This window comes from Larus michahellis, chromosome 10 (assembly GCF_964199755.1).
Source record: "Larus michahellis chromosome 10, bLarMic1.1, whole genome shotgun sequence".
Taxonomy (NCBI): domain Eukaryota; kingdom Metazoa; phylum Chordata; class Aves; order Charadriiformes; family Laridae; genus Larus; species Larus michahellis.
The window spans coordinates 2,454,205-2,481,656 of record NC_133905.1 but is presented as its reverse complement, the minus strand read 5'-3'; the positions used below and the strand labels follow the sequence as shown (position 1 = coordinate 2,481,656).

The 27,452-nt window shown below is 37.5% G+C and overlaps 1 protein-coding gene across 2 annotated transcripts; it reads left to right on the top strand.

Annotated features, from left to right (window-relative positions):
• The first annotated feature begins 14 nt into the window (after positions 1-14).
• On the top strand, positions 15-25,506 carry DENND6A (DENN domain containing 6A). 2 transcript variants are annotated; one of them, XM_074602238.1, is made up of 20 exons: positions 16-354; positions 3,708-3,746; positions 3,842-3,884; positions 7,421-7,533; positions 8,524-8,604; positions 8,842-8,947; positions 10,073-10,152; positions 11,485-11,547; positions 12,208-12,263; positions 12,605-12,727; positions 12,901-12,996; positions 16,291-16,385; positions 18,146-18,211; positions 18,309-18,373; positions 18,991-19,080; positions 20,641-20,694; positions 20,782-20,891; positions 21,483-21,585; positions 23,045-23,119; positions 23,628-25,506. In XM_074602238.1, the coding sequence occupies exons 1-20, from the start codon at positions 166-168 to the stop codon at positions 23,754-23,756; spliced, it is 1,776 nt and encodes a 591-aa protein (XP_074458339.1). In that variant the 5' UTR covers positions 16-165; the 3' UTR covers positions 23,757-25,506. The 2 variants fall into 2 exon arrangements, with proteins under 2 accessions (XP_074458340.1, XP_074458339.1); XM_074602239.1 differs by lacking the exon at positions 18,146-18,211 and having other exon boundaries at positions 15-354.
• The last annotated feature ends 1,946 nt before the right edge of the window (positions 25,507-27,452 follow it).

Sequence of the window (27,452 nt, the reverse complement as noted above, 5' to 3'; positions counted from 1 at the left end):
TTCTCCCGCCCCCCTCCCCGCCCGTGCCCGCTTGGACTCTCCCGCTTCAGGCGGCTCCACTCCCCGCGGGAGGCGGTGCGGCGGCGGTCACGTGACCCCCCCCCCCCCCGCGGCGGCGCTGGGGCCGGCGCGGCGGCGGCCGGGCGGCGCGGGGCCGGCAGCGCCATGTCGCTGCGGGAGCGGAGCGCGGGCGGCGCTGCCGCCGTCGAGGCCGGCGAGGACGCGGCGGCGACTCTGGCGGAGCCGGATGGTCCGGACCGGTGCCTGTCGCTGCTCCCCTGGGACCGTTTCTCGGCCTGGCTGCACTGCGTGTGTGTGGTGGGCTTCGACCTGGAGCTGGGCCAGGCCGTGGAGGTACGTGAGGCGGCGGGGGCCGCTCGGCTTCGGCGGGGCGCGGGGCGCCGCGCAGGCCTCGGGGGGCTTGTGGGCACCGCTCCCTGCGGGGGCGGGCGGCTCTGCGGCAGGGCCCCGCCGGAATCGGGCACTTCCTCTGGTGCCGGTGTTGCGCGGCGGCGGGGGAAGCTCGGCGGTGTTTTGAGGGAAATGTGATTGTGCAAAAGCCCGGGAGGCGGCTGGGGGCGGCGGGGGGGAGCGTACTGCCGCGGGGTCTGCCATAGCGGGGGGACCGTGTGGTGGGACAGCCTCTGTCAGCGACGGCTGTCACGGAGCGTGAGGTGAGTTTCATTGCTTGCAGGCAGCCGTCTTCGTTATGCTGGTTGTCACGTCAGTGTGCCATTGTGAAGGGTTTTTATCTCCTGCCGAGGTCTGTGTTAAGTGCATCATCAGCTTTCTCTATATACGAACAGCACTAATTTCCATGACATCTAGATGTTAAGGATTTTAAGAGAGTAGAATAGTAGTGTGGATGCAAGTAGTCTTCATAATTAAGACTCTTCTCCAGATCGCTAAGGTACGTAAATAAATTATCTAAATGTTTGAAGCGTTTTCCTTGCACCATTAAAGGAGTGTCAAACTGTGACGATGCATTAGTGACGCTGCCGCAAACTGCAGGTTTTTCTAACTGCCCGCTGCTCTTTGCCATTTTGTGCAACAGGCAAACATCTATGAAATTGCATGGTGGAACTGCATTAGGGAACTGATTGGGCTGAGACATAAACTAGAAAGAATCATTATAATTCAGATTAGTTTCACATCCTGTTTTGCCATATGACTGTGCAGCAAACAGTGGTATGCAGGGAAAAATATCTTGTCTTTTTCCTTTTTTTTTTTTTTTTTGTTAAAATGGTGTTAGCATGGTATGGTAGACTGGCCTAAAATTCAAATAAACTAGCTATTACAGTATTTTAAATACCTAATTGATATGCATTGTTGGCTGCAAGATAAATGCAAATAAGAAACCAGCATACTGTGCTAATTATTTAGGTTATATTCTCTTGATGTTATAAGGTGTTATTAGCAATAAAGACAAAAATCTCTTTATAACCTGTGACTTAGGCAGACAGTGTGCTCTGTGGCTGAGGGAAGCACGGAGTAACGTCTCTCCTGGCTGCAAACAACTCTGTTAAGAGTCCCGGTAATTTCAGTTGAATGGATGTATAAAATGAAACTTCAAATGCCTACATAACTAAGGCCTGAGGTTTTTGGTGCTGCGGGAAGAATAATTTGCTTTTAGTTTCAGTTTGACTCCTTAACAATTAGATTACTTAACAGTATAGAATATTAAAAGACATGGAAACGCAAAGCAAGCATTTCTGTTGTTGCACGCCCACACAAAAAATGTTTTATTTCTTTCTTGGAAACTCCTTAGACAGAAAGAAGCAGCTCCTTGCTGCAATAATAGAAGAAAGTTCCTATAACTGTGTTTCAGGGGAAGAGTTCTCAAGTAGTTACCAAAGTTGTATTTCCTCCATTAATCACACTTTTCAAGTTAATTTTCTTTCACCTACGAATTAGGCTGTTTTGTTTTGTTTCCTGTCTAGCGAGCTAAATTATTATTTCGGGGGGGGGGGGGGGAATAAAATACCTGTAAAGGACCTCTAGGTTATGGAGGCAAACACTTGGAAACTAGGAAGTGATGGTCTCCACTAATTCTGCTGCTTTGTCTCTCCCTCGCAGTCTTTTCCCCTTTGCTTTTGTGCTTTTGATGGGGAGCTTCATCTTCAACACCTTCTGGTGATGAGCAGCGGGCATAGCAGGAGCTCACAGGAATGGGATTGGTGCTCCTTTCAATTTGGATTTCTTTAGTAAGATTGTTCACAACGCTGTGAAGTCTGGGGAAACTTCACCAGGGCTGTGCTTTCTTTCGTTATCACGGCATCATTCTGACGTGGCCATCCGTGCAGGTCAGAAAGGTTGGGGAGATGTGACAGCAGAGAGGTAACTGTTACAACTGGTTTACTCCTCTTCCTTTAACTTCTGGGAAGATAGACCAGCTAGTGAGAAAAAGGGGTATGAATTCAATCTGGTCTGTGCTCCAGTCATCTGACCAGCTGCAGATCATTTCAGCATCATTCAACTCCTGAAAAAGTTGCGTTTGAGTGTACTGCTTAGCATAAGGTAGTGTAGGAAAATGTGAAGAGGCTAAAAAAAGATGGTGATAGGTTTAGTAAATGCAGTATGCAGATGTTCCAACCATATGTCTACTTTTAGCTTTAGTTATATTTAATAGGTGTAATGTGTGCCTGGACATCATTGGATAGAGGACTGAGGGGAAAAAGAAATGAATTGGAGACTTCATAGCCAGGGGTTGTTTTCTGTGGAGTAGGGTAGTGGTATGTTTTCAGCAGATACATTCACTTACGTTTTGTTGAACAAGATGAAATTAAATAACTGGATGTTAGTGGTGTACTAATATGAGGACTCTAGACTAAGTTAGTGTTTTTGCATTGAACCTTGGTTCTTAGAGAAGTTCCTAGCTATGAAAGAACTGAAACCATCTTTGAAACATGATCTTTGAATTTATGTTGAATTTCCTTTGCTTACAAGCTAGCCACCCATTTCAGTAGTTTTGAGGGTTTTTTTGAGGAGCTTTTTAGCTGAAATTTAAGTATCTCAGGCTTGTCTTCTTTCCTGTATGTTCTTTTGACGCTTACTTGCATAATCACTGATTTTGTACAGCCGTGTGTTTTTAAATGATGGTGCTTCCATATCTTACGTTATGTTGCATCAGTTTTGATTTCTGTATTGTAAAAACATATTAAATTTACTTTTTTTCCGTCGGTACAAAAGTCTCTTTGTACACTTTCTGAGTGTATTCCTTGAGCTTTCACAGCGCCCGGCTCTCCTTTGGGGCCAATGTTCATCCTCCAAGAGTTAGTATTAATATAGAGGGTGTTCTGTGATTCAATTTTAATTACTCCCACCTAACTATCTATTGCAGCAGATTTCAGATAATACTGTGCTGTTGGCTTTCTGTGGAATCACCTATTGCATTTCATATGTATAAGTTAAACCGAAAGGGTGTAATCTTGCTCTCCTTTGAGACCTGTTGCACTAAAAGCCTCAAGTACTCTGAATTTTTCAATGTATCTACATGGTGTCCAGCTGGCATCCAAAATACCCTATAAAGATGGGTGTTCGAGTTAGCTTAAAAGCATAACAAATAAGAACAGAGACATAATAGCTTACCATTGAAAATAGCCTAAGGCTAGGCAGGTACTTGAGGGTTCTATCATAAAAATATTTAATAGAAGCTTACTGCTTATACCCAGTTAATTTTCAAATAAAATAATACTTTTTTCCTGTAGGTAATATATCCTCCACATTCAAAACTCACAGATAAAGAGGTAAGCCATGATTGCTGTATAAGTATATAATTTGGTTTTAGTTTAGTAATTTCAGGAAATATAATGGCTCTCTTTTTTTTTTCTTCACCATTTAGAAAACCAATATTTGCTATTTGTCTTTTCCAGATTCTAATTCAGGTAAGTGCCTCCTTTACTCTGTAGTTGTCTCTGGACTAAGCTATGTTAAAAAAAGATAAAATTTGGCAGTATAAATTAATGGGTCTAGATTAAATAGACTATATGAATATTTTAATTAATATTACGATACCGAAAAGTTGCATGTAAGGTTATATATAAAACTGTAATTGTCTGCATTGCAGTAAGATTGGGGAACTTTCTTTTTTTTTCTTTCTCCTTTTTCCTCCAAATGTAAATGCAATATCAAGAATGTGAATGTATAAGACTTTCCAGATGACAGACATGCAGATGTTGGAGAATACTTTGCAAGTAAAGAATGAACATCTTAATCTTACTTTTAAAAAAAATAATAATATTGTCGTTGTAGAGAGAAGTATAGGCACAGAATTTGAATGGTTTAATAAAGCAAATGAAAGGGATATGGAACCATCTTCTCATAAAGGATTAAATGTACGTTTTCTAAATTTCATAACAGTGAAACTGACTTTTAAATTCAAAAGCATTTAGAAAGAACAGTTGCGAAGGGAATATCTAGGCTATCTTAGATCTTCTCTATTCTTGATGCTTCTGTTGCTGTGTGTGGTCCTGCTTGCTAAATTCTTCTTTAATCTAAACTTCTACTGTTCTGCTGCCAAAGAGAAATTGGAGGCATGTGACTGATGACTTGGACCACCTGCAAAAAGATACGGCAGAACTAGAGGCTTACTTTTATGTTTCTTTCTTTACAAAAGTCAAACCCTGTAGTAAGAGACTTGTCGCTATAACTGCTTTTACTGTGCTTTTCATTGCTCTCCTTCCAACCTCAGTAATTCTATGATTCTCTGGTATGGGGTGATGCAGGTCTGTGCTTTTAATATGTGTATGAGCTCTCCTGCGTTATTTTACAAACTCTATTGGCTAATTTTTCCTCTTTATCTTAATGTCAGTAAAATTAATATATTTTCTATGTTCTTGATATCCTGTATGTAAATAGAGGAAGAGCTTCTTTCTGTTATTGAAAAAGAAGATGAGTTAACTGTATCTTCTTATTACTCTCATTGTTAATGGTTATAAATCTGTCCAGCCTTCAAAAGGTGTATTGAAGGTACAAAATAATGCCTTTGGAACAAAGGCTGATTTTTTTTTCGTTGGTTTTTGTTTTTTTTTCAAATTAAGAGTGGTAGTAAAGTTATTTTAGGCAGAATGTGAATATGTAAGGAGGGTTTACTTTCAGTGGGGGAAAAAAAACCCACCTTTTTGCTTTTCATAGTGTTCCTATTAGGAACTTTGATCGTTCTCGGTAGCCTGAAGTTTCAAATGATGTAGAGGGATTACCTACATAAAACCTGCATTAGAGAAATTTGCTGGGAGTGTATGTTATCTATAACAACTTATTTTTTCATCGTTGGCTGTAATATAGAAAGAAAAGCTTTGGGTAATATAGCAGTGAAGGAAGTTATTAGCTTGCAGCTAAACTTTTATGTCAGTCTTCCCTGGGTTTTCATGGCTCAAAAGATTAATTCAACTCTTCTTTTTTTTTTTTTCTTCTTTTACAACTATGAACAGGTATCATTCTAGGACTTGTAGTGGCTATGAATTTAGTGGGGAACATGGATTTAATCAGTTCCTGGATCATGAGACATTTTGTATTTTTTAAGCTACGTTTCCTAGTACAGTTATCTTTAAAATAATGCTTTTACCTTTTCTGCATGGATAGTTGAAGGAAGAAGGGATTTTTACCAGTCTCTTCAAATTCTACGTACCGGATTATCTTGTTACATAAGAAGCAGTCATACTCTGAATGATACTTCAACGTAATGATGATTAAGGGGTAATTTACCTTTAGGTATTCTGCGTGTAGCTTCTTATAATAGCTTTTTTTTTTTTCCTTTGGGTGAAGAGAACTAGCTATGAAAACTTGGAGCAAACATTTAGTGCTTTGTTATTGGCATGTGCTGTGTGTTTTTTCTTGATGTGATTGGATTTATATTGCTAAGCACTTGCTTTAGTTACCTGTTTGGATTGGATGGTTATCCCATCACACAGTGTTTTGCTACTTTTGGTTTTGTCTTGGTGCATCGTGGGTTTCCTGATGCAACTTCAAGGGGTTCTGAGGCTGAGACCTGAATGCTCTGAATGTGCCAGCATTAATCCACGCTGCCAGTCGCATGGCCAGTGAATTTGAGTGGGGGGTTGGGCTGTCTGTGGTTGCTGTAGCAGTATGTACGTGCCTGAAAGTGAAGAAGATGAAACTGAGCTTTTAAGTGTGAAGGAAAGTTATCTGGAGAACGGAGCTCTGCCATACTGTTTAGTCAATTAGCACTGGCTGATATAAGACAGGACAGCTGTGAAGAGTTCAGATGATCAGTAGTGACTTCATGTTTTTTTTTTTCCCTGGAGGTCTTTGTAAATTACATCCAGAAGCTGTAGGAGCAAAGCATTGATGAAGTTGTTAGATTCAGTATGGAGAAGCAAGTGTCCTTTGCCAACTGGAAACTTAGTGCTATAACAGTAGCTATAAGTTTAATAGTAGATTGGTTTTTATAGCTACTCATGTGAACGTTTACATCATTACAGTGAAGTTAGTCTTCTTAGCGCAGGTTAGCAATGCTCAGATGTTGTCTTTCAATTGTGTTCATGTTAATAACACTGCATTCCAAAGGGTCTTTTTTTTACAGGTTCGCTAGAATGAGTAATGTATCATCGTGTTCTTAAGATTCTAGCAGTCCCCCTTATCATTGTTGCCACGAACAGCACATTCTGTTCAGCTTATCTCGCTTCTACTTGAACTAAAGGTTTTTTGGAGCTGCTTCTCTTTTAACAGCAGACAACATTTGTAACGGCAAGGACACAGCCATGAGAATATCAATGATACAAGTTCTGATACTTCAGTTCTCATGTTCCACCTGGAGGAAGTTTCTTTGATAACGGAAGCACATATTCAATATACTTAGTTACGTTTTTCTTTCAGAAATTAATTTTGTTAGAAATTAAGGGAAACCTCACTCCTCGGGAGTATTACTGGGAAGTAGTTCTCAGTTCCGCTCAGTTTTCTGCAGTTACTTTTGTGACTTTCAAAAATACCGAGTCCTAGACCTGCACATGGAGTTACAAGAGATCAGCCTAATACGCTCTTACAGAGTGACTTATGTATGAACTGTTTGGTGTCAAAAAAAGGTTAAGTGCAGTCATTCAGTGGAGAAATGACATTGTTAAGATAATCAGAACTATACAGGCAGACCAATAAAATGTGTAATAACAGTAGGAGGACAGCCGTTAGTAGAGCTGCTTAGGGACGTGAGGGTCTAATAAACTCATTGTGAGGCAGAGGGACCTTTTTTTGTTGAAGGTGGACTATTTATTGTTGCCAAAGATGCCAAATTATTCACTTTAAAAAATATAAATATATAAATGATCGCAATAGCAGGGCACAATAGCAGTGCAAGATAAATGAACCGAAACTGTTTTACCTCTTTGGCTCTAGGCAAGCCCTCATGTTAAACAAGGCTCAAACTCAGAATACTGTCTATTTGTTGTTTATCTCTTCCCCTATGTAGGTTGTCTGGGGGACACACAATTTTGTTTTAGATTTCGACGGTCTCCTGGAAGGAAAGTCTCATTGTGTTGTTTTCTGGACCAATTGGATAGAGATCTACCAGTTTATTTAAAGGTTGGAAATAAGAAAAAATGAAGTTAATTTCTTCTGGGTAATGTTAATTTATGGGTCTTCATGCTTAAATTTAATGCTTGAAAAACAAAATCTCTGAACTGGATGTCCTGAAAAATAAAGCTCAGCAATTTTTTTTATAGCGTGTCATTATCATAATGATTAACTAATAATTAGTTCTGTTAACTATTCTTTAAGTTTGCTTACTATGGCTTTAGACTGCAAGGAATTACATTGATGAGCACACCTATTTTGCTACTGACTAGAAACCTGTAGATCAGACTGTAAAAACCATTATCTTACTGGAAATTTGAACTGCTTTATAACTGGGAAAAAGTTTCTATGTCTCTTCCTGTTTCCACCCTTAATTTTCTGAAGATGGAGCAGTTATCTAAAAGAGGTAGTGGCCAAAAAGTTGTTCTCAGCATGTCCTTCCAGAATATTGAGGCCTTTAATTATGCTAGCGGAAGTCTGATTCTCAAACTCAACTTAGATCTGTTTGTGGCAAATACTTGAATTCCTGTTTATAGGAAAGGTGAACCTGGTGTTTAATGTTCGAAATGTGAGAGCATGCTTACTTAATGCTCCAAGAATCTTTTATAACGTTAATACATTGAATGACTAGTTTTTATTTTTTCAAGTCAGGGATTTAAGGTTTTTAACTGCTAAAATTTTTTAGTGCTACTCTGCAAATTATGAGTGTTGATTTATTCCTCAGGAAATTTATTCTATTTTTGCTTTCATGGTGTGTCAGGAGAATGTAGATAAAAATAGCAAAGCCAGAAAGCACAGCTGCTTCCACACACTGGTGTTTTCTCTTTGAAGTACTTATTGAAAAAACATAATGCTGATAAACAGAGTAATCCTTCTAGTTTATTGTATCTAATCAACTTTGGAGCTTGCAGAGAAATAAGCTTTTAAAATGCATATCGAATGCTTCGGAAGAAGGGCAGTATCAGGTTGGGGTATTGAATTCTTTCTTTTCTTTTGCAGAAAGATCCAGCGTATTACTATGGCTATGTGTATTTCAGACAAGTTCGAGACAAATCATTAAAAAGAGGCTATTTCCAGAAGGTAATTTCAATTCTCAATTTTCAATTCTTTTAGGAAAATATTAATTTGGAAATTAAATTAATTAATTTTCAGTGATCTCAGATCTCAGTTGCCTGTAGTCAAATCTGTGGTTGGTTTGCACGTGTGAGAAAAATCACACTTGACGTTCTCTGAGGATAACCAGTAGAACTGTGATAGAACTGAGGGAAAGGGTTATAACTTAAAATTATATTTTTGTTTTGTTACTCTTTATTCTAGTCGCTGGTCCTCATCAGCAAGCTACCTTATGTCCATCTCTTTCGCACCATGCTTAAGCAAATAGCACCAGAATATTTTGAAAAAAGTGAAGCTTTCCTGGAAGCAGGTAGTGGTACAATTATGTTGTTCTGGAAGAGCTCCTGTAATATGACATACTACTTTCAGAGAAATAAACAGCACTGTCACGTTCTAGGTTTTGTTTCTGTCTTCTTGCAGGGCAGAGGGTTGAAACTTTAGCAGTGGGTTGATTTCTAGATCATTGAACAGAGCTAATCTAATTTTGGATCCTCCATGGGACAGTTGAAGCTCCCCCCTAAAAAACATCTAAGGTTTTGTTGTATGTTTCAGGACCAAGTGCTCAGCACAAGTAGCTGATGGCAGTCCTTAGTTCGCACTCTTTACAGATTGAGTCCTTTTGGGCATTCTGACAACTTCTGTTAAGGAACTCTGCAAATGTCATCTCGTGGTGGGGAGGGGGTTGTGTGATTTTATTTTTTTTTTAATTTTTTTTTTTTTTTGGACCAAAGAGAAAAAGCAACAAAGCAGCACTCATAACAGGTGCCTCAGCCTTATTGTAGAACTTTAAGAGCCAGAGAGGGCCAAATTGGAAAGTTATTTGCTGTTTACATAGAAGTGCTGCGTTCTACTGTGTCTGTCCTATACAACGTTCTTGTCTTTGTGCCTTCACTGAGCAGCAGTTTGTGGAAACCGTTCTTGAGGAAGGAATTGCATCTTTTAATCACCTGTAGATACGCAGTTTTTCTTGACAGGTTGCATTATGAACAGAAACTACTGGAATTAGTACTGATAGTCGTAATTGTTTACAACAAAATGCTGAAAAACTTTCTAGCCAAGCTAGAAAGCTAGTTTTTCCTTAACTACTTGTGTTTACCTGTTCTACAGTAGCTGATGTACATAGACGTCTTTCTTAATATGTACTTTCATGGTTTCTCATGTAACATTTCTTCAACTAATTGCAAGTCTAGTTGATACAGAAATGGAAGACGAGGATGCTGTTTTCTTGAAAAGAAAAACTTCATAGTTCCAACGAAATTATACATTAAGAATGTTAAAAAGGTTGTAAAACTTCAGGATTTAGAGCAATCAATGGATAAGTAGAATTACCTTACTATCAGCACTAACCTAAAATTGTAGTGTGCACAAAGGAGACTACAGTATCAGGGTTATAGCATATATAAACTAGTTCTAAATTATACTCTTTTTCTTCAAGTTTGTAGTGATGTTGATCGTTGGCCACCACCAGCTCCAGGGAAAATACTGCATTTGCCTATTATGGGTATTATAATGAAAGTAAGTACCTATTATGGGTATTATAATGAAAGTAGGTACTCCTGCGCTTGTTTTTCTCTGGGTATGCTTTCCCCTCCATTTACTGCATAGGTACTCATTCCTTCTGGAATATTCATTCCGGGAGACCTTAATGCTAGTTATATTTGTCAAATCAAACATTAAGTAACACTACAAGATACTGAGAGTTAAGTTCTATCAAGCAAATTAAATATATTGATGAAAATAATTCTCGTTCCTAAAGTTTGACAAGGAAGAATCTTCTTTGGCTCACACACCAGAAATTAATTTCTCGGTCTGTTGATAATTTTCAATGAAAGTGAAATGTGCCTGAAGAAAGCTATTAAAGAGGTTGTATCTAGTGCATGGGGAGGAACTATAGAGGTTAAATGGTGGCTAAGAACTTGGCCTCTCGGAGCCATAGCATCTTCATATGAAATGCAATTCAATGGATTTGGTGGATCCAGAGGTCACAGTTGGAAGTGCATTCCTAGCAGATACTCTCAAGTCTATGGCTAGATGCATGTACATCACCAGGGAGAGGAAGCAGAAGTTTCTGAAGCTGTTCTGAAAGCCCAAATTTAATAAAGCAGTGCTCTGGATGCTGGATGGTAATGATGAGTGTCAGGTATGTCTTGTTTGGGTATTGCCTGCATTTATCTCATCGGTAATTCTTATCCGTGAGAGCTGAAATTGTGTTCCTAAACTGAGAAAAGCCATAATTATCATCTTCAGCGGTATTGTTCCTGTTTTTTAACACTGTTTGGGTAGTCAGTTTTAATTGTTGTGTATAAACTACATGCATTTGTGCACACCAGCTGCCAGTATGATTATATTTGTAGCACTCAAGGCTTATAGATGCAGACTGTGAGGTCAGAAAAATACATTTGTTATTCAGTCTATTTGGATTCTGCCTCATACACACCAGAATGTCTGATGTTTTAGGACACGATTTTTTCTAAAAGTAATTCTGTACTAACTTAAAACCCTATAACTTTATCTCAGATCATTCTCTCCAACATTTAAATGTATTTTTATTGAAATTGCTGTAATAGTTGTGACTAATGTTATCAATAGTCTTTTTTAAGTGAAGTATAATTTTCATATTCTAATATTCAGTTTGCAGTGTAGTACTACATAGTAGTGCATATTGATTCCTGAAGCAATGATACATAATCTTCAGCTAAGTATTCATTGTTATGTGGATGTTCTGTAAATTAAGCATCATACTGTAGTATATCCTCTTTAAATGTTATATCTTGTCTGTAAGTCAGCGTTTTAAGTCTCTCATGTATTAAATACAAGAAAAAAGAATTCTTTCTCTTTCTTTCAAAGTTGCGGATTCCAACGTATCGTGACAAGCCTGGAACAACGCCAATAGTGCAGAATATGCACCAGGTAGAGATTAGATACTTCTATTGTATGTAACCCTAAGACAAAGCTAAACATCTGCCTTCATTCTTTTACTTTAAACTTGTTCATAAAAAACTGGTAGCAAATCCTCATACGCTTTGATAATAATGAAATCCACAGTCTTTGCAACTCTGAGTGGAGGAGTCTAGAGTTGGATTCTTCGTAGAAAAGTTATTCTAACCCAGTTACCTCAAGTACTTTAGAAGCAAGATGTCCAGCTCCTGGGAGAGGATAGTTGGCTGACAGAATTACTGAGCTTGAACATCCTTTTAATGGGTGAAACTATACTAAACTAGTTTTTTTTCAGGATGAAAATCAAATTAAAAATCTGTAGAAGATGGATATAAAACAAATCTGTGCCTTCGTGTGCTGCATGACTGTTGTTTAGAACAGCTTCAGTATTTATCTTTTCTGGACTGAAAGTTGCATGCTTGTAAGTGGTGTGTGTGTTGGGGGGGAAATCTTGCTTTTAGCACACAAAAATAGTTACGTGTGCAGATAATGTAGTATATACTGCAGTAGTACAGTAGTGGTAAATAATTAGGATATATAACATCTACTGTCTGTAAGCATTTAAGGGAAACTATTTCATTTAATACCTAGGTATTCTGATGACTAAAAACCAAGCATTGCGCTGTCTTTTAGGCAGATGCTCAGATCTCCATGGCTTTACCCACTGTTCATGAAGTAGATCTTTTCAGGTACGGGTTTTGATTGATTTATTTGAAGCTGTTAATTCCCACAAGTCAAAGATCTATGACCGTTCCATAACACGTATCTCATAGCTTGCAGACTAACATTTATCAGGACTGCTTCTAATATTCTTTTTCTGTAAAGCTGGCTAAAAGAATTGGGACAACATGCAGGCTGAAACTGCAATAAATGAGCAAATTCATTAAATGTTCTATTCTACATGAGCATTTTATGTTTTTCAAATGACTATTAAATACTACTGCAAACTTCCTTTTTATCCAGTTCTTAATCAAATACATATTTCTTCAGGTTATGTTAAGTGTTTTAAAATACCCCAATCTGTTTTTAGGTGTTTCTGCCCAGTGTTCTTTCACATTCAGATGCTTTGGGAACTCGTACTGCTCGGGGAGCCACTCGTCGTGATGGCACCATCCCCATCAGAATCTTCAGAAACCGTGTTGGCACTTGTGAGGTAAATGTAGTGGAGCTTCCTAACTAACGACCAAGTGAGTCATCGTAGATTGCAGCTGAGTGCAACTTCATTTGATCTGACTATAACAAAGCATTACAAATTTTAGATTGCTTGTTTCTTTCATGAAATTCTGCACTGTATACATACAAGCTTATTCTCTTTCTACCTTGCAGCTGTATTTCACCACTAAAGTACTGCAGTGATTTCAGGCCATACTTTACCATACATGACAGTGAATTCAAAGAATATACAACTCGCACGCAGGCCCCGTGAGTAAATCAAATTTTGTTTTGAAGTTGTTGCTTAAAGCCGCTTGTAACCATAAATCTGTTTTAAGATACAGCTTAACTATTATGAGTTTCTATCATTAGAGAATACATTTAGATTGCTTATAAATAAGATTTGTCTTAGTGTGCAGTAGTTAGCTGTTTGAAGTTTTTGCTCTAGTTAGGTAGGATAAAGAAGTTATGAAAGAATGTAGTAACCAAACTATATTTGAGCTGTATAGGATACTTGTGTACAGAATAAGTAAAACTGCAAATATGAAAGCAGGAGGAAGTTTTGCTTTTCAGTAAGGGTTTGTCTATGCAATACCGGCTCCATAATAACTCCCAGGAAATTGTTCTGTAACTGTCTTATTTTTAAGCAATTACAAAACAAAGTGACTTCTAGAATTCAACAGCCCTACAGCTGTTTTGTAAAGGTAATCCAGTCGGTGACCTAGTTGAGACAATAATTTAAAAAGTAAATATCTCTTCACTAAGTCTGTTAGAAAAACGTTGTAAATAGTTCAGAAATCGAGATTCTTTTTTAAGAGTGTGAGTTTACAAAAACAATTTTGTTTGAAACTGCCTTAAGGACACAATTTTTCCCCTTCATTATATTTTTTTAATCCTACTCTTATATTGGAGGTATATGCTCTCAAAATATCTTACTATATGTTATTTAAATGCATTTGGGAATGGAGTGCATGAGTTAAATTCACTGATCTTTTTATAAACACATTTTTTTCTAAAGTCTGCACAGGCAGTGGTGGTTGGGGTATTTTTGTTTGTTTGTTTCATTGGGTTTTTTTTTTTACTGTATCTTTCCTCTCAAGTAAAGTATTGCCAGAGATAACAGCAGTGGAAAAACATACAAACATAGGCTTTATGTTTCAGATTGTATTCCATGGGGATGGTTATGCAGTATGTAATTTAATTTCTAAAAATAATTCCATGAAGAGTTTGGTTAAGCTTTAGTAACCTGTGTTTAAAAACTGCATCTGCTCTTCTGTAGCAAAACAGAAAGGTTGTTCAGTATGTATGCTAGTATTTGAAAGAGCTACTATTGCTCTGGCTTTCTTACAGAAAACAAAGAAAATGGAAAGATTGGAAATAGGCTTTAAAGCAGTGGCTCCGAGAAGGGGAAGAATCCAGACTGATACAGATTCTGTGTATTTTACTACCTTTAGCAAGAGGGGAGCAAGGAGTATTTTTCATCTTGATGTTTGGATTTATCATGCCTTTTCAGAAATCACTTCAGTGGTTTAAAATCAGAATTGATTCTTGTAAATATGATAGATTAAGGCTCCTAAAAGTGACCAGGTAGCTTACCAAGTCTTCCTATTATATCACCAGCAGCAGCGAAACAAGATTCCTCATGTTTTGCTACCACTTTACCTTGACCTGGAGAATTATTATTGTGTGTGTAAATGAAAGCCTTACTTGACTTTAACCCTTGGTCTTTAGCCCTCCAGTTAGTGAAAGAAGGTCAATTTGTGTATATTGGTCCAAACACATTCTGTGTGAAACTTGCTTTTTGGTTCACTCAAAATAGAGATGAGAAGGTTTTGTGTTAAGTTAGGCCAGACTTGATCCATTCCTAGGGAGTAGGAGAGCGCCTATTGTTTGGGTTCTTTTGAGACTCACTTTGTTTCTTATGTTGATTCTTATGACATGCCATGAAAAGAACAAAAGATAAAACATAAACTGATTTTTCAGAGTACAACAAAGGAATCTGCTGAGACCTTTTTATGGACACTGCTCTTTATCATTGTTTTGGAAGAAAGACTGTAACTCGTGTGGTAGCACTGAAAAATCATGAACATTTGCAAATCCCAATGAATTTAAATCAATAACGCAAATGAGTTAACAGAATTATAGAAACGGGAAAAAATAATGAAAAAATATAAATGAGTGGGGGGAAAATATGTAATATCCAGAATAAAGTGTTTTCAGGTGAACATACTTGAACAGCAGTACAAGTCAGAAGAAGTGATTTTTCTGGTGAAGGTTGAGTCAATGACAAGCAAGAAAAGACTTCTGAGAAACTGATACAATTTCATGCTGCTCTTTCCAAGATGGAATGGAGAGATGAAAATTGCCATTTCCATATCCCAGGCATTACACTAAGCTACAGAGCCGTGTGATCAGATTTTTGTCCTCTCTGTGAATGCCTAATGAGTTTTCATTGAGATATAGAGTTATAATCAACAAGTGGAGAGAGGAATGAAAGTCAGAAATGTTTGTAGGTTGAGACAGAAATTGATGCCCAACTGCCACCATGATATAGCTGGAAGAACTGAATAAAAATTTAAAGAAAGATTACTTTTCTTTTCTCCCCACCTTGACTTGAGAGACAAGAAACGTAAGGATGGTGTACAGAATGTGTTTAAAATTCGGGGCTTTTTTTAAAACCAATCTGAAGAAGTTATCATAACCTATTTTTAATGCGGCAGTTCCAATGAGACTTGCAGTTATACTCTCTCCTTAGCTAACGTTTGCCTGTAAAGTGGATGGCAGCCACTAATGTGAAAAATATGTTGATATTTCATCATATTAATGCTATAAATCCCAAATTCTGAAGCCCTGTGGTCTAGCAGCAGCCTTATGCTCTTACTGCCTCCTGTTCTTTGGGTGCCCCTATGCATCCTTGAAGCCACATTCCAAGCACAGACCTGATTAGAAAAATCTAACAGGTTGTGAGCTTGGTCACAATGCTATTAATGTGCTTGTACTTCATCACTTCATAATTGCTTTTTAACAAAGAACACTAAAGTGTTGGAAAGGAAATAGGATATTAAGTGTTTCTCTCTCTTAGTCATGTCATCTGAGTAGTAGAAGTCTCATACAAACAGCAGTCGTATTGACATGCACGTTGAAGTACTGAGAATTTGTTATAACCAAACCTTGAAAAGTAGCAATTTGTCTTTCAAATATGAGTTAGATTCCTGCTCATTTAAAAACAAACAAAAAACAAACAAACAAACAAAAAAAAACCACAAAAAAACCCCCACCCGAGATCAGATAATATCCTGTTCTCATCATTGCAAATGGGCAGAATTTAGCCAGGACTCTAAGCAGAAGAGGTCCCTTTTATTCTGCACTACTGTATGGACTTTAAGATACATCTGTCTTGCTAGTTTCTAAAACTTAAAAACTTTGATAAACATACTGTGCTCTTATGTGCAACTTAAAATGTAATTCATAAATACGAAAGGAAAGTAATTCCAAGTTAAGAACTAAAGTTGACCTTTAGAAGCTCTTACTATCATATTTTAAACATGGTTGTTATTTTTCTAGACCGTCTGTCATTCTAGGTGTGACGAATCCTTTTTTTGCGAAAACGCTTCAGCACTGGCCTCACATTATCCGAATTGGAGATATTAAACTTCCAGGTAATGTACAAATATCTTCTGCAATCCTGTGCAACAAGATCTAACTGTGTGCATACTTATTTACAAGCTTACATAATTTAGTTCAATTAATTTAGCTTAATATTAACCAAATCCTCATGGATGTAAATCTGTCAAATGAAATTAGGCCCTTGAGTACTGTATTCTTGTATTGCCAAATCTGGTATATTAAATGCAAAAGGTGGCAATACTCATTAGTCATAATGTTTTACCTTTCGCACAGTTTGGGTTTTGTATCCCTACAGATAAGGTATTAAAATGAGAAACATAATTTGTTACTGATGTTAATTTCAGGATGAGTAAAATGTAATAAATCAGTCGCAGCAGGGGCACAAAAAGTAAAATCCATGTGAAAGCTAAGTTTGAATGTTGCAGTAGTATAATAAGTTGTTTGACAGTATTTTGATAATATATTTCTAATCTGGCAATATTCCAGCAATCATTAATTGTTCAAGTTGTATAATGCCTTACATGATGGAGTAGAATTTTTAATGTAATCTTTGGATAACATGTCAGTTGTTAGCCTGTAATAAAATACTGTAGTATTCTAATTATTATATGAAATTCCTGAATGCAGCTGTTTGCTGTGACAGGTTCACTGTTCTGTTCCGAAAGTGGGAACGCATAAATATCCAGTTAGGATAATACACCACAAATTTCTGAATACATCACACTAATTAAGGGTTATGTACTGTGTTGCATGTAGTTAGGCAAGGTTTTGCTTTGCTTTAAAATATCCTGCCTGTCCACGCTTCACAATACCTGTGGGGGTTTGGGGTTGGATGGGGAGGAGTTAGCTAGCTGCTGCGCAATTAAGGTTTGGAAAACAGAATCTTACTTAAGCTGTTAAACCTCTGCAAAGCCTTATACACAGGATGCCTTCAAATTTGATATACAGTTTCAGGTATGAAATTTGAAAGTTTTGGTGCAGCTGTGTGAAATGCCTAGTCAGGAAGTTCAAGAGATGTATCTGTCTGATCTGACTCTAAAAATTTAAATTTTATTTCTTTAGGGACAAAGAGAGGACTTGTGATTTTATTATTTTTTTTTCCTCCCCACTCTGCAGTTTCAGTAGCAATTTATACTATTATATTTTCTGAAGTTGAGCATCCAACTAGATCTAAGAAGAATGTTCCACTGAGGCTGCAAGACTGTTAACAGGGTTTAGTGTCTTCTGACTGGAGATGGATATATTTGAAAAACAAAAAGCAAAATTAGTTTGGCCTATGGAAAAAGAAACTTAAATTCATTTTATTACAGCACTTTATCTGTGGCTACTCCTTTTAATTTCTTGTATACAGTGTTTATTTTGGCCAAGGTACTAAAGATTTGTTCCTGAAAGCATTTACGCTAAGGGGGTACAAAGGAAGATGGAATAACAATAGAAATTAATGAAACAGTCGTTCATTGCTATACAGTCAGTATTTTTCTTTGGCTGCTTTTATTCAGAAGGTCATCCTTCTGGTTTTTTTTGTTTGATTTTGTTGTTTGGGGTTTTTTTTTTCCTCTTTTCAACAGGGAACCTTTATATAAAGTGAAAAGCCTGTATGCTGTTATTCACATGTTTACTGGATGTTTCTGGATATATACTTGGATGCTTGTTGGCGTTTCTAATGCTTCTTATAATATTAGATAATCTTGCAAATAAAAGTATAAATTTCTAAAAATCGGTGTACATTAACTGTAGCATCCAGTAATAGGGATGGAAATTTCAAGTAAGGTGGCTTTAAATATTTTGGCAGGTGAAGTTCCAAAGCAGGTGAAAGTGAAAAAACTGAAGAACCTAAAAACTTTGGACTCCAAACCTGGTAATAAGTTGCTTCAGAGTTAAATTACCAGTATTTTAATTTTAAAAAGCATACCGCATTTTTCCTTTGGCTGTATGATGCTTTTTTTTTTCTTTAGGTGTTTATACCTCTTACAAGCCATACTTGAACAAAGATGAAGAAATCGTTAAACAGTTACAAAAGGTAATAGTGCAACTCTCTTCTTAATGGAAATTGTTTTGTGTGCTGTCGTACAGCATTTTAAGGCTGAGCTCTGTCTGCGTAACTGAAATGCAACGGGATTCGGATTCCTTCGCCCCAGTTCATAACTGAACAGAGAGGTATACACCCTCATGGTGGAAGAAGGGCTGATGCCTTGTTAGCAGTTTCTATAACAACATGAATGGTAGAACTCAAGAAGTTACCTTAATAATTTAGAGAATTTAAGTGATTGATCAGTTCATCTGTTTTGGATTTTCCACCCTCTGCCATTCCCCTGTAGTCTCTTTCATGGAGAAATCTCACGTGTGAGGTGTGTAAGAGTCAGAGCTTCTAAACTTTAACTGATTTGCACAAGTTTTTTTAGATGGATGTTTTTCTTTCTTTGAATTTCTTCACGTGAAAATAAAAAATCAGCAATTGAAGGGATGAATATCTGCGCAAAATTACTCTATTGCTTTCTTTTCATGGTTCAGGGTAGGGGTGCTATGTGTAAGCTTATGGCAGGTAAGTGCAGAAACAGCGGAATAAATATTTTAAACATATTTAAATAACTTGGGGTAAGAGACTTATTGTGATATTTTATTTCTTTTTTTTTAAAGGGCGTACAACAGAAACGTCCTACAGAAGCACAGAGTGTGATTCTTCGACGGTATTTTTTGGAATTGACAGAAAGTTTCATTATTCCATTAGTGAGTTCTTAGACTAATGTTTTTTTTACACATAGAATACAGAGTAGCTTTTGTGGTGTCAGCATGACTGAATAAGTCCAGTAACTATCCAGTAACTAGCAGCATACCCCCGAGGTCAATGCTGGGTCCAGTCCTGTTCAACATCTTCGTTAATTATCCGGATGAAGGGGCAGCGTGTGGCCTCCGCAAGTTTGCCGATGGTACAAAACCAGGAAGAGCAGCTGATAAACCAGAGGGTGATGCTGCTGTTCGGAGGGACCTCAACAGGCTGGAGGAATGGGCTGGCAGGAACCTCATGCAGTTCAGCAAAGAGAAGTGCAAAGTCCTGCACCTGGGAAGGAACAGACCGATGCAGCAGTATATATTGGGGGCCGCCGGGCTGGAAGGCAGCTTTGCAGGAAAGGATCTGGGGGCCCAGTCATTTCTCTGGGCAAGTGGCTAAAATTGGGAAGTGATACCTCAGGCATTGGATGTTACATATCAGCTGTCCTATTCTGAGCTCTCTGAACACTTTTTTTTGTGGATGACCTGAACTTTTCGTCATTCTAGAGCATGCGTGATCAGGTCCAGTTTCTGTCTGGGAGAATTGGAACATCCCTAGACACGTGTTTGTCCTTGGGTGTTAACGATTAGTGGAGTTTTTCCTTAAAATTTGTGTTTCTTTTCTGTTCTTTTGAGACTGATGGACATGTAGGGTAAATCTAAAACCTTTCCCTGGCATTCCCCCCCCATCTTCCTCCAACTTTCACTTCAAGTGAGAAACTTAATATGTTTTCTGTCATAAATCTTAAATTTACAGGGTGAGATCACCCTTTACGTTCTCTGCCACAAGAAAAGTATAGGGATGGGTCCTTGGCTTTTTCAAAAGATAAAACTAGACTTTTCATAATGTTATCAAAGCTGATTATGTTCACAGATCAGAATGTATGGCCATTTGCATACAAACACTTTTAAAATATATAGCAGCTTCTATGGCTGTGCTTGTGTGAGCTGGTAAGGTGGAGCTGCCTCCTGTCACCGGGCCTTAAGGTTCAGCAGTGGCCTTGCTGAGAAATGTCTCCACTACTCCCTATGTTCGATAGCCAGCTGGGGCTCTAGCCATGCCTTTGCCAAGCGTCGCTACCGCAGAGATGCCCACAGCTGATACAGTTCTATATTTAATAATTGTACAAGGGACTCTGAAAATCCCTTCCAAATACTTGACAGAAAATGGGATTACTGTTTGGAATCGCCTGTGATATGAAGGTACCTGCAGAGCGTCACCAAAGAAAAGAGAGATTATTTACTGGAGGCTGGAGTTCAGGATACACATATTCCACGTATACATTTGCTTCCTGTCCTTCTTGAATCTTGCTGACGCGAAGTTCTGTAGCTGGGAAATACAAATGGTATTAGATAGGCTCCTCCTTATGCTCTCATGTGGTAACTATGTATGACCCACCCTGTACCAATACTTAGATGAGAAAATGCTGTGGTCACAAGCGATAAGTAAACATAACACGTGGACTGTGTATCTTTAATACTGGTTATGCAAACAACCTTTCTTTTTCCTTTCCCTAGGAACGTTATGTGGCAAGCCTAATGCCTTTGCAAAAATGCATATCACCATGGAAGGTAAGGAAATATAATCTGAATGAGCTGGAAATTGGTAATTAGAGAAAACAGTTACGGTATGTTAATGATTTATTTTTCTTTCCATAGAGTCCACCACAGCTGAGGCAGTTTAGCCAAGATGACTTCATGAAGACACTGGAAAAAGCAGGACCACAGCTCACATCAGGTTTAAAAGGAGACTGGATAGGACTTTACAGGTCACTTTTCATCAGCATATAAAAAATTAAATTATGTCAATGAAGACAAATCAGTAATACAAATGCTCTTTTCCTGAGCAAACTTATTATCAGTATTGATTTGAGTAAGACTTACTTTTAGACAAATAGGAATTGGTAGTGCTTAGTATACTTTACGCCCTTAAATCTGTTTCTCTGTAACCTGTTAATGGTTTTCATAAGATGCTACTAACACTACAGGTCTTTGCATACCAGTATTATTTGTGGGTTTATTTCTGGTTCTAACTTGATTCCTCCTTCTAATCAAACAGAGAGATAAAAATGAGAAATAAATATTTCAGACTGACCCTTGCTTTTTTCCTGACAAAATTCCTAATCTTCATTGTCTTTCATATTCCTTTTCTTTACATTGTTTTCCCAATCTTTGTCTTGATTAATAGAAGCATGTGTTACGCTCCAGAATATTACACTTTTTTGAAAGTAAACAGAAAGGGTCCTAATATCTTCTTCAACCACAAACATAATTACTTTACAGTTGATGACATAGAAAACAGAGTGGTATCAAAATTGTCGTTAAAATATAAAAGCTATTTTGCCTCTGTGTTTTATCAGGCATTTCTTGAAATCGCCCAACTTCGATGGTTGGTTTAGGAGTCGTCAGAAAGAAATGACGCAGAAGTTGGAGGCCCTTCATTTAGAAGCACTCTGTAATGAGGTTAGAAAAATATGTGCTTGTGATTATATTTGTCATCTTGTAATAAAAATATATTCTCCCTCAAGTCAGTTTTACTTCTGCAGTTTTCATTGGTTGAACATTAAAATGTTAACAACTTTGTCAAGCCTGGTTTAGCAAAACATGAATTTGTTAACCAAGTACAAGGTAGAACTAACATAGCAAAGAGAACAATATGAAATGCAGTTCACCGTTTTTATAACGACTGTCATAATTTGTAAAATACTTCTGATCTTTTTTTGTTTTGTATTTTGAAATTAAATATTTCCCCCCCCCCCCAAAAAAAAAATAATTCTTTATACTTGATAACGTTATTTCATTCAGCTTCCTTCCTTGGAGTTCCAGCACGTTTTTAGTTCTGATATAGTTTATAGCTTTGAAGGTATAAACTCAACGAGTACTAGAGAAAATTGACAACTACTTAGCTATGGATAGTAAATAAGCCTACAACTGATCCATAGTAATTGGAAAGTGAGAAGTGAAATCTGTTGATTGCTATGTAACAAATTGCCATATAAATTATCTTTAGGTCGTAAGATCCATTCTTTACTGAAGTGGGTATCAGCATAGTTTGAGTCAAAACAACTGATAAAGGTATCGCAAGAGGAAAAGAGATTGTACAGCTAAAGAGGGAATAAGAAGAACAAGAAAATAAGTCAACACCACAGCTTTAAAACAAACAAAAAAGTTGTACTGGTTATTTTTAAAAAGCCATTGATTTGTATCCCTTGCCTTGTCAATTCCCAAACAGTACATTGTAGCAACCCAAATAGAGCAGCCCAGATAATTTGCGGTGCAATAGCTAGGTTGGTTATATCACCTAGAATCTACCCAACTATATTTGACATTAACTTATTGCGAAGAAAAGGGAATGTGTCACAAATTTATTACTGACTGTGCTCCTTATTAGCTTTTTCTTTTGATCCAAGTGTTTACATCTTCTTGTGCATGAGCAAGTGTCTTTAACAGGTGAATAGTAAAGGGGTAGGGGAACAGAACTGCCATTAGAAAATCCACTTAAGGTATTGTACTAGTTATCAGCTATGCGATCTCCTTTAATGCCCTACAAAACAGAAGTGCTGCCTGGCGCTATTTTAATATTTCATTGTGCTGGCAGATCTGATTTGGTAAACATTCACTGCCATTTTGCATTGTAGATGCTATTTTTGAAACTAAACCTGTTTGGCGTGATTTTTTTTTGTATTTGTCTGTATTGTGTTTGTGTCCTAGTCTCCCGTTTTGCGAAGTCCTGGGCAAACATGCAAATGAAGCAGATCTTGCAGTTCATAGTAGAGACAGTACATGAGTAAAATGAGTTTAGTAAATGGCATGAAAATAAGGAAAAGGAGAAGTTCCGTTATGAACAGTAGGCATAAATTATAACTACTTTTGAAAATTATCTACATTGCCATAAATATTTCAATGCTTTTTATTCTTTTAGAACTTGGTTTTCTGGAGTCAGAAGCATACCGAAGTAGAAACGGTGGATCTTGTCTTAAAGTTAAAGAATAAACTGGTAAGTACCTGAGTTGAACGTGGCTCAAATGTGCCTGACTTAACTAGACAAAACTATTATCTAGTTGTATTTAGGTACTTAAATGAAAATATTCCTTAAGATCTAGGTAGCTCAAGCAATCAGTCATTCAGGTTTTTACAACAAAACCAGTTCGTTTCAGCCATGACTGAAGAGTTAGCTGGCTTCCCGACACTGCCCAGCTATGTTGGAAGCATTGTACTGATCTTGTCTTCTTAAAACTCGCTGGAACTTTGTGACTGACCTGAGTGGGAGCAAGGCTGAATCCTCGGGGCAGCAGAAAACCAAACTTTCTTGTGATTATTGAAAGTCCAAATTGGTGTTAGCTCACGCTGCTGTGTAGTTGCTGAGGAAACCTGCTATTGCCCAAATTCCTACTCAGTCAGCAAATGAGGAATTCATTTCCCAGATTTGCTAATATGTCACTTTATTATGTCTTAAAGTAAACTTGCGTTTTTCATAAAAATCGTGTTTTAATGTACCTTTGCAGTTGCAGGCTGACAGAGAACAGCTTCCTGTGAAAACTGAAACACTGAAAAAGCTGCAGACACACATCAATGATATTATACTAGCACTTCCAGATGACTTACAGGACATCTTGCTCAAAACTGGCACATGATTTCTACTGGGCTTTTTGTGTGCAGAAAACAAAAGGCCAGTGTAGCATCACAGAAGACAGTGGCTTACCAACTTCGGAGCACAGCTCTAAACAGTATATTAACACTACAAATGGACTGTACCAATAGTATAGCCCACTATACTATTTTCACTGGGTTTTTTCCACTGAAATACCAATGCAACTAAAGGAATTCCTGTGTCTAATAATGTTTTAAATAAGTGCTCTTAAAGAAAAATCTGTGGGCATATGAAACTATACCACAGCGTAGGACCACGGTGCAGTGCTGGCATTGCAGAATGTTTTCCAATTGGTGCTGCTATACCCAATCCTGTTAACTCAGGGGTGAGCAATATTGACCCTGTACTGTCCTGTTGATGTAGTACCTGATTGCTTTTCTTTTTTCTTTTTTTTTTTCTTTTAGTTTTCATCTAGTGCTAAGTCCAACTGACATACTGTGTGACTTGGTTCAGAATACATTGTAGTTGAGGTATTTTACTGGTAAATCATTGTTTTCAAAACTGGTTCAGGGACAGCTGAAATAATCAGATCGGTTCTTAACTTTCTTCATTTCTCCTTCTTAACATCTTTCCAAAACTTTCCAAAACCATATTAATTTAGCATCTTTAAAGAAGAGAAGGCAGCTGACAAAAATTTCCTGAAGAGCAGTCCCTCGTGTTCAGTATCAGTTAATTAGGGTGCTCTCACTCACATGCCTTAAATATAAAATAATTGTGTACTAATTGGTGGTTTTAAACTGCTGACATTCAGGATTTAAAGTGGATCACTAGTGTAAATGTAAGCATGCGGTATTCATCACAGGAAGTAAACACAGTAGTGTTCTAATACCGATTTTAAAATCAGTGAATTCAGTAGCGTTAGCTGATACAGAGTCTGCTTCAGTTGGAGATCATAGCAGTCAGTTTTTGTTGTTTTTTTTTTTAAATTACCTATACCAGTTTGAGGAGGTAATGGGGCTGGAGGGAAAAGATGTTGGCTTCAGCTGAAAAAAAGCCTATGGAAAGGTCAAACTGTGGCAAGAAAAGATTGTAGCATGAAATTATTCTCAGTATATGCATACGGCAGACATGCATAAAGAGTAATTTTTTCCTCGCATATTAAGCAACAAGAATGTGATGTTTATCTTCTCGAACAAGTTTCAGTGGTATGTAAGAACTCAGCTGCTCCACAGGCAGTGTTGTACTTTGACCGGTTTCAAGTAGAATAAACGTAATGCTATAGTGTACACAGCATACACTTTTATATGACAAGTGGATCATAGTTATAAACAAAATTCTGCTTTTAACTGCTTGGATAGAATTTTAAAAAACTTATGTCATAATCCTGCTAAAAGAATATGCTTTTGTATGATAAATATTTCATACCATCTTTCTAAAAATGTCTTATTTAGCTATAAAGTGTCACAATGGTATTTTTATGAAAATAATGTATTTTAATACTGTTACGGTTTGTATACAATTACTCATGACCAAAAGTTTAATGTATCTATGATGTTACTTAAACTACATCACTTCAGCATTAATTTCGAACTTGCAAAGTTTTTTTGCGCACCCTGGTGAATAGCATTTCTAATCCAGAAACTAAGTGGCAATTCTTAGTAAATTATCTGAAATATTTAACCCAGAGCACTCTGTAGTTTCTTGGAACCATGTAAACTGGTAACAACTATGATAACTATCACATGACTGCAAATATGTATTTTTGTAAAAGAAAATAAAGGGTTTGATTTTTATTTTTTTTCTTTGGAAGTTATATGACTTAAGTGATGTGTGTGGTTTGTTTATTTGTTTTTCCCCTCTTCTGTGTAAGCAAAGCTGTTCAGCAGCTTGTAGCAGCTGCTCCTTAGTGGGACTTGATGAAGCTGTACCCCGTAGGTGACCAGAAATACCTGATGTGCTGGGGTGGTGGTGTAGTTTGATCACGCATCATGGTTGTAGTATAAGAGCTGCAGTATCTTCAAGAAAGCGAATGTCGGGGACTGGCTTCCAAGTAAAATTTATCCAATCTTCAGACTATTTCCTGTACACATCCGAGAGGCCCTGGAGAAACAGGGTAGGGGGAAGTAGATTGCAACCAAAGCTCAACTTGGGTTTCTTTAATGGAGCTGATAATAGTTTAAATCACTGAATAACTAGATGCTTAAACAGAATTAGAATCTTGGTCAAAAGAAAGACAAAAAGAAAAGTTGTGCTGGGTTGTGTGCTGTCTTTGTCAGTGACTTGTAATGCTTTTAGTAATGGTGGTTCAAAGGACCTTAACCTATAAGTACAAGTCTAGGCAAAGTGTAGTCACTGAGACAGGAACGGTCTTCCCTCATTGCAGGTTTCTGATCTTGGCCTCTCTCCCCGCAGCCCTTTCACACTGAGCACGTGTATTTTGATGAGGGATGCTTCAGCCATTCGTAGTGTTGCAGCAGAGGAATTGTTTCAGCTGCAGAAAGTAGTTGCCAGCTTGGTGAGCTGGAATTTTCCCACCCCTGGTTTTTGTTTTGTTTTTAACTCAATGTGCTTAAAATACAGGTAAAGAGCTTTTACAAACCCTCATTCATCTGAGGCTTGATGGCTAAAGGACAGTGCAAAAAACTACTCGTTTCAGTAACTTTGCTTCAGTCTTCATCCAACTTTAAAAAATAAATAAATACTATATATGTATGTGCGCACACGTGCTGTTTGGACCAGGATGGGGAAAAAGTCCTAGAAAATAAGTAGCAACTATTCAGTAAAGAAATGCTAAAGATAAAGGGCCCCAACTGCATCATCAGAAGTTAAGACTGCCTCAGTTAGTGTAACAGGAGAGTGAACTGGACACGCATAAGCTTTGAGACTTCTCAAACTTCTTTTAAACAATGTAAAAAATAACACCAAGAACCAAAACATGAGATAAGATGTAGTCAAATACAGTAAAGGTGCAACTACTCCTTTAACAGTGTCGCCATCCATGATCTCAATAAAGGAGAATTAATCAGAAGTACGTTGTGAGTAATAGCGATGTATGATAATACAGAGCAACCGCTTACGTTAACAGTGAAACCCTGATTCTTGACAATCACTTTCTTAAGCAAGTGTTTGTTAGATTGTACTCAAAACAGCCAAAATAATGAAAAGTATCTAGTAATGACCTAGCGATAGTAAGAATATGCCGGCTTGGAAGTCTAGAAAGTAACTTACTTCAAAAAGAGTCCTTCAGATGTTTTGTAGTACACTTATCCTCAGCTAAGTTCAGGGAAGCTTAACTTTCCTGTCCAAAAAAGATAGTGTAAATACCCAGTGCTCTGAATAGAAAATAGCTTAAGTATTGGAAGCCTAGAGCAGGACTCCCTAAAACGTATCAGGAAATCAGGATCACATTAACATTTTAGGCGCTAACTAGATTAAGTTAAAATAGGGCTTACTTGAAACTTAAATTTTATAAAAAAAAATATAACTCTCAATATAAAACAGATCTATGGTTCAGAAGAACATAATTTAAAACTTGAGTAAGGCTTTCAGCATGACACGTTAAGAAAAGCACGGCCTGAGTAGAGTCACAGTAACCTACTGTTAGGATCTGGTTCAGGGCTGTCTCTTTATCCAGACCATTAAAGATGTTTTTCTTTAATGGGTGGTAAGTAAATAGCTTCTGTTTGAAAAACGTTAGCTCTTGTGTACTGACATAGTTTATAATTAGCATAGGTAGGAT